General features: G+C 39.4%; 1 protein-coding gene across 7 annotated transcripts in view; it reads left to right on the forward strand.

The window, feature by feature from the left end:
* The window catches only part of LOC128689190 (eukaryotic translation initiation factor 4E transporter-like), a 317,681-nt gene that overhangs the window by 211,998 nt on the left and 90,460 nt on the right, over positions 1 to 15,223 (forward strand). For all 7 annotated transcript variants that reach the window (XM_070087137.1, XM_070087142.1, XM_070087138.1 and 4 more), the window contains one exon: positions 3,774 to 3,895. In XM_070087137.1, coding sequence (XP_069943238.1) covers positions 3,774 to 3,895 — 122 coding nt within the window. The remainder of the gene's footprint in view (positions 1 to 3,773; positions 3,896 to 15,223) is intronic.

Here is a 15,223-nt window from a genome sequence, read left to right on the forward strand (position 1 = left end):
CTGCCAGTCAAGAATGGGCTGACATTATTTATATAATTATTACAATAATGCAGTAGTCTGCATAACAGTAAATCTTCTATTTTTTTGTGAATAAAAATTCCAAATGGTAAGCAAGAGTAATATAAGAGGGGCCTGTAGCCATGACTAATGAACAGAGAAAATGTTATTTTAGTGCCAGGGATGTCTGCATTGTTTATGCTGGACCCTATTTTGAAATTGGCATCTGTTGAAATTTGTGTGATATCGGCCAAACTGCCAATTTCTGACCACTTTATTGGGTAGTTGAAACAAGTAAATGGGTGGTTTCTTGTACTCAGTTGACAGACTAGAAGTTAATAAGTGTATTAAGGTATACACAAATAAAGTTACATAGATTATCATACTTATCAGTGTATGTATAGAGAACCTAGGATAATCCAGAAAAGTCAGACCAAGTGACTTATTTCCAGTACCTGGCATGGGCTTGCCATACATGATTTTTGGTAAATATTTTTTTTTTCTTGGTTGTTTCTGGGCTATCTCATTGAAACTTGGGCAATGTATGATGGAAAGATGCTTCTTAACGTACAACAAAAATAAAAAAAAGACGGACGATAAATAAGGGAGTTCACTTTTCAGCCATTAGCCGCCTCTTTGCAGTATATTTTCGTATGGTTATGATTGTATTCTCATTTTTTTGGACTCATTTGATAGAATGGAAGATATATTACAGAAATAGACATGATTTTAATAGCTTTCATGAAGAAAAGTACCTTGAAATTGAGCTCAAAGTAGCGGAAATGTTTGATTTTTGCCGATGTTCAATGAACTTTGTGTAAATCAAGTTGGTTAATTTTATTAAGTGTATTCTAACCTAACCTCTCTGTAATCCGGCAAACTCAGTAATCCGGCACAGTACAGGTCCCAATGATGCCGGATTTGTGATGGAGGACCTGTATAAGAAATAATCTTGATAAGCATAATTTGATTAATGACACTCAGCATGGATTCATGAGGGGCTGTTCCTGCCTAACTAATTTACTAACTTTTTTCAGTAAAGCTTTTGAGCCCGTTGATCATGATAAAGAATTTTATATTGTTTATTTCGATTTTAGTAAGGCTTTAGATAGAGTACTGCACCAAAAACTTAAAGAAAGTGGCAGCTCCTGGGGTTGGAGGAAAAGTGCTGTCATGGATCGAGTCATGGCTCATGGACAGGAAGCAGTGTGTGTGCTTAAATGCGGTTAAATCCGAGTGGGGGTCTTTAACGAGTGGCATTCCACAGGAATCAGTCTTAGGTCCGTTGTTGTTTATAATGTATATTAATGACCTTGATGAGGGAATTACTAGTGAAATGAGCAAATTCGCTGATGACACAAAGATAGCTAGGATAATTGATTCAAACGTAAATATCATGGAACTTCAGGAGGATTTAGACGAACTCAGTACCTAGTCAGAAAAATGGCAGATAAAGTTCAATGTGGATAACTGCAAAGTTCTGAAGCTCTGGAGTGTCCATAATGCTAGCACTTGTAAGTTAAATAATGTAGAACTTAGCCATACAGATTGCAAAAAGGACTTTGGGGTTGTTGTAAGCAGCAACCTTAAACCAAGACAGCAGTGCCTAAGCTTATGTAATAAAGCAAACAGATTACTGGGATTTATATCAAGAAGTGTAAGCAACAGAAATGCAGCAGTTATATTACAGATTTATACATCTTAAGTAAAGCCTTACCTAGATTACGCAGCTCAGTTCTGGTCCCCATACTACAGAATGGACATAAATTCATTAGAAAACATTCAGCATAGAATGACTAAATTAATACATGCCATTAGAAGTCTTCCTTATGAAGAAAGATTGAAGACCCTTAAACTACTTTCACTTGTAAGATGAAGAATGAGGGGAGACATGATCAAAGTGTATACGTGGAAGATGGGTATTAACAAAGGGGATATAAATAAGGTTTTGAGGATATCCCTCCAAGAGAGAACCCACAATAATGGATTCAAATTAGATAAGTTTATATTTAGAAAGGATATAGGAAAGGACTGGTTTGGAAATAGGGTAGTTGATGACTGGAATGGTTTGCCTAGATGGGTTATCGAATCTAAAACCTTGGGTAGTTTCAAATTTAGATTGAACAAGTACATGAGTGAGAAGGGTTGGATTTGAGAGGGACTTGTGCATGAGTAAATAGAATTGTCAAAGTTTATTGCCTGGGTAGTGTTTATTCTGTTGGTGGGTTGGATTTGTGAAGGACCTGCCTAGTATGGGCCAACAGGCCTACTACAGTGTTCCTCCTTTCTTGTGTTCTTATGAGACAAGTGCCTCATTACTTGACCATATCTGGACCAACACGATATCCCCACTGCAAGCACCTATAATCACAGACAACACCACGGACCTCTACCCTACCTTTCTCATAACCAACTTATGTAAATTGCCTCAAGAAACAAAGATTTCATTTCACCTGCATGATGAGACATCAGTAAACAACCTAATACTAGCACTAAGTGCCATTGATTGGCAGACAGAGCTACCTGACAGCAATAATATTGACAACGATGTCAAAATTTTTTTACATGAAACCCTAAACACCTCTAACAAGCATTGTCCAATCAAAATGAAACAGATCATGGAAAAGAGACTAAACAGTGCATGGCTAACAAAAAGTATCCTCAAATCTATTAATAAAAAACACCAACTTGAAAAAGTTCCGATTAGGCCTAATTACTAAAGAATTAACTAAACGATACACATCAGTACTTGCAAAACTAATATGAAAATCAAAACAAATGTATTATGAAAATAGATTTATTGAAATAAAAGGTGATATGAAAAGCACCTGGCAAACCCTCTCCAAAATTTTGGGTTCTAGGAAACCATCTGGAAAAAGAGAGAGAAACTGAACCTCTCATACAGTCTATAGACACAGCCAATAAATTTAATGTCTTCTTCTCTACTGTAGGATCAAGGCTACTAAGTCAAATTCCCAGCTCAAATACCCAGCCGAATGAGTACCTCACTGACAACTACCCAGATACTCTATTTCTAGCTCCAACTAATTCCACTGAAGTCTCACTCGTCATTAAATCATTAAAAAACAAAGCAGGTGACCTAGATAACTTGCCACCATTCATATATAAAAAAGCTGCACATGAGCTGTCACCCATTATTGCAACAATGTTTAACAAATCTGCAGCATCCTCAACCTTCCCATCTATACTCAAGACCGCAAGGGTCTCCCCAATCCACAGAGGTGGTGATCCAACTGACTTGAACAACTATAGGCTCATATCAAACTTGCCCTTACTATCCAAGATATTCAAAAAAATAACACACAAGTGACTTTACTTCTACATTACATCCAACAACATACTTAACCCCTGCTAGTTTGGGTTTAGATGAATGACGCTATTATACAAATGCTTGGACTAATATACACAGCTCTCAATAAAAATGAAATATCATCTTGGCCTCTCTCATCCCTCCTGCCCCCTCCCTACCTGCTCATCTTCATTGCTTTGCAGATCCTCTTTTCCTGCCCCAGCCACAATCTTTCTGCATTCCTCTACTACTGTACATCACTTAATTTATTCCTTCCCCATACTGCTTCCTCTCCTTCATACCTTTCCCTTCCCATTCCTCCTCCTGACTTCACTTCATTGCTCTCCTCTCCCATATTTTCCTCCCTTTTCCCCTCATCCTTTTTTGTCCAGTTGTTTAATTGAAAATGTCAAGTGCTCATGTACACATAGGAATCACTCACTGAAGATGATATACATAATTTCAGGATGGTTCTCCAAGCAAGTCTGGTGTTAAATCACAATCTCCTTTGGCATTTACACCAACGTCGGTGATGAGGAAGATGACTGCTGACCGTGACCGCCATGAACGTTCTGATAAGGCAGAGAGGTAAGTCTAAGTATTTTGTGGTCTGTAGAATGCCTGCCCTTTAACCCTTAAACTGTCCAAACGTAGATCTATATTTTTTCAACATTTGAAAGTATGTAAAAAAACGAAGATCTTCTTTTGTTTTTTACTTTTGAAAACATGTAAAAAACTTTGATCTACATTTTTTTTGTTATACAGTGGTCCCTCGTTTTTCGTAATTAATCCGTTCCTGGAGCCGTTACTATAAACGAAATTTACGATTTGCGAATCAATTTTCCCCATAAGAAATAATGTAAATACAATTAATCCGTTCCTGACACCCAGAAGTATTAAAACAAAAAAATTTTTTACATGAAATATACATGTAGTACATAAACAATACAATAGGAAATGATGAATGAAACATTAACAGCGTAACACTTACCTTTATTGGAGATTCTTCTTAGTGTATGGGAGACTGGAGGAGGAGAGAGATTGGATTGTTTTCAGTTTGGAAGGGGAATCCCCTTCCAGCAACACCTCAGGTACCAATTACTTCTCTGGGGTTGCTTCTCTTCTCTGTTTCTTAATGCCACTTGGACCACCTTAAGAGTCACTCTAGTCCTGTCTCGCAAAGTAACTGTGGAGAGAGCTCTGTTTCTGGCGTCTCTTTAACACTTCCCTAAAATGGCCCAAGACTTTGTCACTGTACATATTTCTCACCTTCTTTACCACAGGCTTGGCACTAGAAGCTTTCTTTGGAGCCATGGTAGCTTATTTAGTACTTGCAAGCACTAAAATGAGTGGAATATTATGAAATATTTCGTAGGAGCACTTGAGGGGACCTTCACTCACTGGTAAACAATGCCAGACTGGCTGGGTAAGGAGGCCACCCCGGCTCACACCGTGCATATGCGTCCTGGATGAACTAATATTCGCGAGTCAACCTATGAAAAGCGAGTCCATGTTTATACGAAAATACCCCTATGATGGGCGAAATTTACGATTGCCGAGAACTACAAAAAGCGAGGGACCACTGTATTTGAAAATATGTAAAAAAACGTAGATCTACTTTTGGAGCACTACGCATGTGAATGTAGATCTTGTTGGACAGTTTAAGGGTTAAAGGAGGGATTTGAGATATTGGCTGTTTGGAATGACATCTAAACAATCATACCTGAGCGCCTCTCTAAAGACAGTGATTGTGTGAATGATGGTGAGTGTTCAATGATGGTGAAAGTGTTTCCTTTTTGGGTCACCCTGCCTCAGTGGGAGATGGCTGATGTATTAAAGAGTAAATGTGTGTGTGTGTTTATTTTGATTGTCAACAAACTAGCCATATCCCACCGAGGCAGGGTGACCTAAAATGAAAAATGAAAGCTCCTCTCTTTAAATTTAGCAATATATACAGGAGAAGGGGTTACTAGCCTCTTTCTCCTGGCATTTTAGTCGCCTCTTATGACATGCATGGCTTACGATGAAGCCCTGCTCCAAAACCTGGTGATCCTTGGTCAAGGACAGACAAGGTATACAAGAGATGCATGATAATATATACTGTACAGTGGACCCCCGGTTCGCGAAACCATCGGTATCCGATAAATCCTGTATCCGAAGCATTATATCGCAAAAAAATTTGCCTCGGTTCCCATTACAAAACCCGGTATGCAATATGATTCGTACGAGACGTGTCCAGTGTTTACAAGCCAGCCAGTGTGCGTGCATCTAAGGATGCATTCAGTACATTCTATATTATCCATATTATCACTGTTTTTGGTGCTTGTTTCTGCAAAATAAGTCACCATGGGCCCCAAGAAAGCTTCTAGTGCCAACCCATCGAGACCAAGGATGCTAATGACTATTGAAATTAAGGAAATGTGTGCAAAGTGGCTTGAAGTGCAAACCTTTTTTGATGAAAATCACCCTGACACGGCTACTGCAAACCGTGTTGGCAACCTGTACACTGACAATGTTGTGAACCACTTCAGAAAAGTCATAAAAGAACAAGAGGTACAGGCCTCTATGGATAGATATGTTGTGCGACAGAAGTCCAGTGACTCTCAAGCTGGCCCTAGTGGCATTAAAAGAAGAAGGGAAGTAACCCCGGAAAAGGACTTGCTACCTCAAGTCCTAATGGAGGGGGATTCCCCTTCTAAGCATTAAAAACTTCGACACACTCCCCTCCTCCCATCCCATCAATCATCACCAGATCTTCATTAAGGTAAGTGTCAATTATTCTATTGTGATTATTCTATTGTTATTGTAATTATTATATTGCATTAAACTTAATATATCATGTGGTAAAAGTTTTTTTTCATACTTTTGGGTGTCTTGCTCGGATTAACCCTTTGACTGTCGCGGCCGTATATATACGTTTGCGAGGTACCGTGTTTGACGTACATATACTCATAAATTCTAGCGGCTTCAAATCAGGCAGGAGAAAGCTAGTAGGCCCACATGTGAGAGAATGGGTCTGTGTGGTCAGTGTGCACCACATAAAAAAAATCCTGGAGCACGCAGTGCATAATGAGAAAAAAAAAACTCCGACCGTTTTTTTTTTAATTAAAATGCCGACTTTGTAGTCTATTTTCGTATAGTATTTGTGGTTGTATTCTCGTTTTCTTGGTCTCATTTGATAGAATGGAAACTATATTATAGAAATGGAGGTGATTTTGATTAATTTTACTATAAAAAGAACCTGGAAATGGAGCACAAAGTACAGGAAATGTTTGATTTTTGCCGATGTTCAAAAGTGAACAAATGATGTCATTGTCCAATAAATGTCCAAATAGCCATTCTAATACGCAGTCATGAATGGGTTGATGTAATTTTTACAATTATTACAGTATTGCAGTAGTCTGCATAACAGTAAATCTTCTATTTTTTGTTTGAATAAAATTTCAAAATAAAAAGCAAGAGTAATATCACAGGGACCTGGAGACATGACTGATGAACAAAGAAAATGTTATTTTAGAGCCAGGAATGTCTGCATTGTTCATTCTGGACCTTATTTTGAAATTGTCGTATTTTTTAATTTTCGTGAAATTGGCCAAATTGCAAATTTCTGACCATGTTATTGGGTAGTTGAAATCGGTAAATGGGCAGTTTCTTGTACTCAATCGATAGAAAAAATAGAGTTCTGAAGAAATAGTTATGAGTTTGGTTGACAGGAATAACGGAATTAGCCGAAAATAGGGCTCAAAGTGGGCGAAATTGCCGATTTTTAAATATCGCCGAAGTCGCTAACTTCGCGAGAGCGTAATTCCGTCAGTTTTCCATCAAATTTCGTTTTTTTGGTGTCTTTACAATCGGGAAAAGATTCTCTATCATTTCATAAGAAAAAATAATTTTTTTTTTTTTCGAATATTTTGCGACACCAGAAGCAACTTCAGGATTTGGCCCTTCGACAGTCAAAGGGTTAATTTGATTTCCATTATTTCTTATGGGGAATATTGATTCGCTTTCCGATAATTTTGATTTACGATGAGCTCTCAGGAACGGATTAATATCATGAACTGGGGGTCCACTGTACCTGGAAAGTACTCGAGGGCCTGGTCCCAAATCTGCACACTGCCATAACATACGGGAGTGAGAGATATGGAAGGAAGTGTAAAATAAACCTAGTGAGGAGCAGGGGTGTGGTGGGGACAATAAGGGAACATTGTGTCAATATCCTGGGCTCCAGACTTTTCAACATCTTACCAGAAGATATCAGAAATATGGCTGGGACAAGTGTAGAAGCCTTCAAGAGGAAACTGGACAAGTATCTTCACCAGGTGCCTGAACAACCAGGCTGTGATGGATATGTGGGACAGTGGGCCTCCAGCAGCAACAGACTGGTTGACCAGGCAAACACCAGACAAGCTTGGCCCATGGCTGGGCTCAGAGAATAGATTAACTCTCGAAACTCTTCAAGGGTGTATCAGATGTAAGGTTATCTGCCTAATGAACTTATTTAGCCTCTAAATCGACAAGATGGGACCACCACTACTACTACCACTCACTACTTTGCAACCGTCAATATGGCTTCAGGAAAGGTTACTCTGCTGCTGATCTGTTGTTAAACCTCTCCACTAAGTGGCACCAGTCACCGGATGAATCCAAAGTCAACTGTGTGGTAACACTGGACATTGCTGGTTCTTTTGATCGAGTATGGCACCAGGGCCTCTTGGCAAAACTGCAAGCACTGGTAATTGCAGACTTCATACTGTCTCCTCCATTGACCACCTTCAAGGTAGATCTTTGTGTAGTTCTCATTGGGACAGAGTCAGCAAGACATCCTACCGGGGGAAGTGTTCCACAGGGAAGCATGCTTGGACCATTGTTATGGAATGCCTACTTAACCCTTTGAATGTCGCAGGCCCCTTTCTGAAACTGTCGTAAGAAAAAAAATATTCTCTATCATTTCATTAGAAAAAAAAAAAAATTTTTTTCTTACGAAATGATAGAGAATCTTTTCCCGATGGTAATGACACCAAAAGTACGAAATTTGGTTGAAAACTCGCGGAATTACACTCCCGTGAAGTTAGCGGTCTCGGCGACATATATGCATCAGCAATTTTGCCTACTCTGAGCCCTGTTTTTCGTCAATTCTATTGTTCCAGTTGACCAAACTCATAGCTATTTCTATAGAGCTCCATTTTTTCTATCAGTTGAGTATAAGAAACTGCCCATTTACCAATTTAAACTACCCAATAAAGTGGTCAGAAATTGGCAGTTTGGCCAGTTTCACGCAAATTTAAAAATATGACAATTTCAAAATAGGGTCCAGAATAAACAATGTAGACATTCTTGGCACTAAAATAACATATCCTCTGTTCATTAGTCATGCCTCTAGGCTCCTCTTATATTACTATTGCTTTCTATTTTGATTTTTTATTCATACAAAAAATACAAAATTTAAAGTTATGCAGACTACTATATTATTGCAAAAATGGTATAAATAATATCAGTGCACTAATGAAGGAATGTTAGACTCCCCAGTTGATGTGTATTGGATGTGTGGTGTGATTTGCTTACTTCTGATCATTGGTAAAAATCGAACATTTCCTCTACTTTGAGCTCAATTTCAAGGCCGTTTTCATCATGAAACTAATCAAAATCATCTCTGTTTCTGTAATATGTTTTCCATTTTATCACGTGAGACCATGAAAACGAGAATACAACAATAAATACTATACGAAAATACACCTCAAAGTGGGCGTTTTAATCCAAAATAATGGTCAGTTTTTTTTTCTCATTATGCACTACGTGCTGCAGGATTTTTTTATGTGGTGCACACTGACCACACAGACCTATTCTCTCACATGTGGGCCTACCAGCTTTCTCCTGCTTGATTTGAAGCCGCTAGAATTTACAAGTATTAATACGTCCGAAACAGTGGTGCGTAAGACGTTTATATATGACCAAAACAGTCAAAAGGTTAAGGTGGCAGTAGCAATGGCAATTCCAGCATAATCACTGAGAAAGTTAGTTAATGTTTATAAATAGTGCAGAGTGCATACATACAGTACATAAAACACTGTGCTGCACTACTCAGTAATAGACTTGTTCAGAAATTTCAGTTGCAAATGCTTAGGCTAAACCTCAACCAATCAGCTTCATATTTGGCATTGAATCTAAGAAGTATATAAGGAACAATGCCTGAAGAGTGCAGCTTTGACCAAAATTTCAATGCTCCCTACTATACATGTCAGTGACACTGGTCTGTAGTTTAATGCTTCGTGTCTCTCCTTTTTTAAAAGTTGGGACTATATTTGCTGTCTTTCGTACCTCATGTAGTCACCCTGTTTCAGCAGATGTGTTGAAGATTTTTGTTAGTGGTACACACAGCACCCCTGCTCCCTCTCTCAGGACCAATGGAGAGATGTTATCCAGCCCCATTGCCTTTGAGGTATCTAGCTCACTTAGCAGCCTCTTCACTTCGTTTTTGGTTGTATGTATTGTGTCCAACACTTGGTGTATAACTCACCTCTGTCTGTCTGGAGTCTCTTCTGTCTCCTCTGTGAACACTTCTTTGAATCTCATGTTGAACTCCTAACATACTTCAGGGTCGTTTCTTGTGATCTCCCCTCCTTCCCTCCTCAGCCTGATTACCTGGTCCTTGACTGTTGTTTTCCTCCTGATGTGGGTGTACAATAGCTTCGGGTCAGATTTGGCTTTCGCTGCTATGTCATTCTCGTATTGTCATTGTTGTGTGTGTGCGCATGTATTTTTTTCTTTTTTAACACACAGGCCATTTCCCACCAAGGCAGGGTGACCCAAAAAGAAAAAAGCAAAAAGAAAAAAACTTTCATCATTCATCACTTTCACCATCATTCATACATAATCACTGTCTTTCCAGAGGCACTCAGATATGACAGTTTAGATGTCCCTCCTAACAGCCAATATCCCAAACCCCTCCTTTAACCCCAAATCCTGAGGTGTCTCCTGGTGTCGCAAAAATTTAAAAAAAAAAAAATATTTTTCTTATGAAATAATAGAGAATCTTTTCTCAGTGGTAATGACACCAAAAGTACGAAATTTGATGGAAAACTTACGGAATTACACTCTTGTGAAGTTAGTGACCTCAGCGATATTTATGAATTGGTGATTTTGCCCAATTTGAGCCCTATTTTTGGCTAATTCCTTTGTTCCAGTCGACCAAACTCATAGCTATTTCTTTAGAACTCCATTTTTTTCTATCAGTTGAGCACAAGAAACTGCCCATTTACCGATTTCAAGTACCCAATAACATGGTCAGAATTTTGCAATTTGGCCAATTTCATGCAAATTAAAAAATATGCCAGTTTCAAAATAGGGTCCAGAATGAGCAATGCAGACATTCCTGGCTCTAAACTAACATTTTCTTTGTTCATCAGTCATGTCTCCAGGCCCCTCTGATATTACTCTTGCTTTCTATTTTGAATTTTTATTCAAACAAAAAATAGAAGATTTACTTTTATGCAGACTACTGCAATATTGTAATAATTGTATAAATAATGTCAACCCATTCATGACTGCATATTAGAATGGCTAGTTGGACATTAATTGGACAATGACATCATTTGTTTACTTTTGAACATCGGCAAAACTCAAACATTTCCCCTACTTTGAGGTCCATTTCAAGGTTCTTTTCATAGTAAAACCAATCAGAATCACCTCTATTTCAATAATACGTTATCCATTCTATCAAATGAGACCAACAAACGAAAATACAACCATAAATACTATACGAAAATAGACCAGAAAGTTGGCTTTTTAATTAAAAAAGGAGTTTTTTTATTTTTTCATTATGCACTGCATGGTGCAGGATTTTTTTTATATGGTGCACACTGACCACACAGACCCATTCTCTCACATGTGGGCCTACCAACTTTCTCCTGCTTGATTTGAATTTATGAGTATATGCACGTCAAACACGGTGGCTTGTAATACGTATATATACAGTGGACCCTCGCCTAACGCTATTAATCCGTTCATGAGAGCTCAACGTTAGGCGAAATTATCGTTAGGCGAATTAATTTTCCCTATAAGAAATAACAGAAATCAAATTAATCCATTCCTCACACCCCAAAGTATGAAAAAAAAAAATTTTTTACCACATAAAATATTAATTTTAATACACACAAACTGAAGAAGACATGCGCAGTTACATGACACTTACCTTTATTGAAGATCTGGTGATGATTGATGGGATGGGAGGAGGGGAGAGTGTTGATGGTCTTAGTGTTTAGAAGGGGAATGAATCCCCTTCCATTAGGACTTGAGGTGGCAAGTCCTTTTCTGGGGTTACTTCCCTTCTTCTTTTAATGCCACTAGGACCAGCTTGAGAGACACTGGATCTCTGTCGCACAACATAGCTGTCTATAGAGGCCTGTACCTCCTATTCCTTTTTGACTTTCCTAAAGTGTTTCACAACATTGTCAGTGTAATAGTCACCAGCACGGCTTGCAATAGCTGTGTGAGGGTGATTTTCATCAAAAAAGGTTTGCACTTCAAGCCACTTTGCACACATTTCCTTAATCTTTGAAGTAGGCAACTTCTTCAATTTCTCTATTCCCTCCTCTGAAGCAGTTTCCTCAGGTGTGGCCTCATGCTGTTGAAGATGATCTAGCAGCTCATCAGTGGTTAGTTCTTCATTGTCCTCCTCCACATACTCTTCCACATACTCCCCACTAACCTCAAACCCCAAGGACTTCCCCAATGCCACAAAGGATTCCTCAACTGGCATAGGATTCCCAGGGTTAGCCTCAAACCCTTCAAAATCCCTTTTGTCTACACATTCTGGCCACAGTTTCTTCCAAGCAGAGTTCAAGGTCCTCTTAGTCACTTCCTCCCAAGCCTTATCTATAATGATTTCACAATTGAGGATGCAAAAGTGATCTCTCCAAAACTCTCTTAAGAGTCAATTGAGTTTGAGGTCACTACAAAGCACCTTTCAAACAGAGCTTTTGTGTAGAGTTTTTTGAAGTTTGCAATGACCTGCTGGTCCATGGGCTGCAGGAGAGGAGTGGTATTAGGAGGCAAAAACTTGACCTTAATGAAGCTCATTTCCGCAGAAAGTCGCTCTGCCACGTCTGAAGGATGACCAGGAGCATTGTCTAATACCAGGAGGCACTTAAGGTCTAATTTCTTTTCAATTAGGTAATTTTTCACAGTGGGGGCAAATGCATGGTGTAATCAGTCATAGAAAAAGTCCCTAGTGACCCATGCCTTACTGTTTGCCCTCCACAGCACACACAAATTAACCTTGAGGACATGGTTTTTCCTGAACACACTGGGAGTTTCAGAGTGATACACCAATAAAGGCTTCACTTTGCAATCACCACTAGCATTGGCACACATCAACAGAGTAAGCCTGTCTTTCATAGGCTTATGTCCTGGGAGTGCCTTTTCCTCCTGAGTAATGTACGTCCTGCTTGGCATTTTCTTCCAAAACAGGCCTGTTTTGTCACAATTAAACACTTGTTCAGGTTTCAGTCCTTCACTGTCTATGTACTCCTTGAAGTCCTGCACATATTTTTCAGCCGCTTTGTGGTCTGAACTGGCAGCCTCGCCATGCCTTATCACACTATGTATGCCACTACGATTCTTAAATCTCTCAAACCAACCTTTGCTGGCCTTAAATTCACTCGCATCACCACTAGTTGCTGGCATTTTTCTAATTAAATCATCATGCAACTTCCTAGCCTTTTCACATATGTTCGCTTGAGAGATGCTATCTCCTGTTATATGTTTTTTGTGTATCCACACCAATAACAGTCTCTCAACATCTTCTATCACTTGCGATCTGTTTCGAAAACAAAGTCGCACCTTTGGCAAGAACAGCTTCCTTGATTGCCATTTTCATGGCCACAATAGTTGATTGGGGTTTTGTGTACAACCTGGCCAGCTCGGAGACACGCACTCCACTTTCATACTTAGCAATGATCTCTTTCTTCATATCCATAGTAATTCTCACCCTTTTTCCTGTAGGGTTGGCACTAGAAGCTTTCTTGGGGCCCATGGTGACTTATTTTGCAGGTGCAATCACTAAAAAGGCTGTGATAATATGAAATGTTCCGATTGTATGCTTGGAAGCGACCGCGGTGGCTGGCTTGTAAACACTGGCACCCACGGAACAAGTGAGGCGGGATCAGGCCGCACGTGGACGCATCTCGAATGAATCGCGTTGAGCGAGTTTTTTAGCGCTAGCCTAGGCAAATTTTTTGCATTAAAATGTATCACTAGGCGGATTTAACGTTATATGATGCGTTCGTTAAGCGAGGGTCCACTGTACAACCGAAACAGTCAGAGGGTTGAAGTGCATGCATTGAATGAACAAAAATACTAACCACTCCAACACTACATCCCCTCCTTCTTTTAACATTTCTCTCATGATCCTATCAGTTCCAGCTGCTTTACTCTCATTCTACTTAATGCCTGATGCACCTTCCCCACACTCACATCCAGCTCTTCTTCACTCCTAAAAGATTTTATACCTCCCTGGCATGAAATTACTGCCTCCCAGTCACTTCTTCAACATTTAACCCTTTCACTGTCGGGACCCCTGCTCGCAAACTTGCTCTGTGTCAAATTTAACCATTCCTTTGAGGGTCCAAGAATTTTCAAAATATTTTTTTTTTTTTCTTATGAAATGGTAGAAAACATTTTTCTGAAGGTAATGAAATAAAAAGTGCAGAATTTGATGGAAAATTGACGAAATTGTACTATCGTGGATTTTACTGAGTTAGCAGTGTTTATACATCGGCAATTTTGCCCACTTTGACTCCTATTTTAGGCCAATTACATTATTCCTGTCAGCCAAATTCTTAGCTATTTTGCTAGTACAGTGGACCCTCGACCAGCGATATTAATCCGTTCCTGAGAGCTCATCGTTAGTCAGAATTATTGTTAGTCAAGTTAATTTTCCCCATAAGAAATAATGGAAATCAAATTAATCCGTGCAAGACACCCAAAAGTATTGAAAAAAAAAAATTTTACCACATGAAATATTAATTTTAATACACACAAACTGAAGATTACATGCACAGTTACATGACACTTACCTTTATTGAAGATCTGGTGATGATTGATGGGATGGGAGGAGGGGAGAGGCGTTAGTGTTTAGAAGGGGAATCCCCTTCGATTAGCACTTGAGGCAGCAAGTCTTTTTCTGGGGTTACTTCCCTTGTTCTTTTAATGCCACTAGGACCAGCTTCAGAGTCACTGGATTTCTGTCGCACAACATATCTGTCCATAGAGGCCTGTACCTCTCGCTCCTTTATGACTTTCCTAAAGTGGTTCACAACAGTGTCAGTGTAATAGTCACCAGCACGGCTTGCAGTAGCTGTGTCAGGGTGATTTTCATCAAAAAAGGTTTGCACTTCAAGCCACTTTGCACACATTTCCTTTATCTTAGAAGTAGGCAACTTCTTCAATTTCTCTTTCCCCTCCGCCGAAGCAGTTTCCTTAGGTGTGCCCTCTTGCTGTTGAAGATGATCTAGCAGCTCATCAGTGGTTAGTTCCTCACTGTCCTCCACCACCAACTCTTCCACATCCTCCCCACTAACCTCCAACCCCAAGGACTTCCCCAATGCCACAATGGATTCCTCAACTGGCATAGGATTCTCAGGGTTAGCCTCAAACCCTTCAAAATCCCTTTTGTCTACACATTCTGGCCACAGTTTTTTCCAAGCAGAGTTCAATGTCCTCTTAGTCACTTCCTCCCAAGCCTTACCTATAATGTTTACACAATTGAGGATGGTAAAATGATCTTTCCAAAACTCTCTTAGAGTCAGTTGAGTTTCTGAGGTCACTACAAAGCACCTTTCAAACATAGCTTTTGTGTACAGTTTCTTGAAGTTGGAAATAACCTGCTGGTCCATGGGCTGCAGGAGAGGAGTGGTATTA

The sequence above is a fragment of the Cherax quadricarinatus genome, chromosome 21, assembly GCF_038502225.1.
Source record: "Cherax quadricarinatus isolate ZL_2023a chromosome 21, ASM3850222v1, whole genome shotgun sequence".
Taxonomy (NCBI): domain Eukaryota; kingdom Metazoa; phylum Arthropoda; class Malacostraca; order Decapoda; family Parastacidae; genus Cherax; species Cherax quadricarinatus.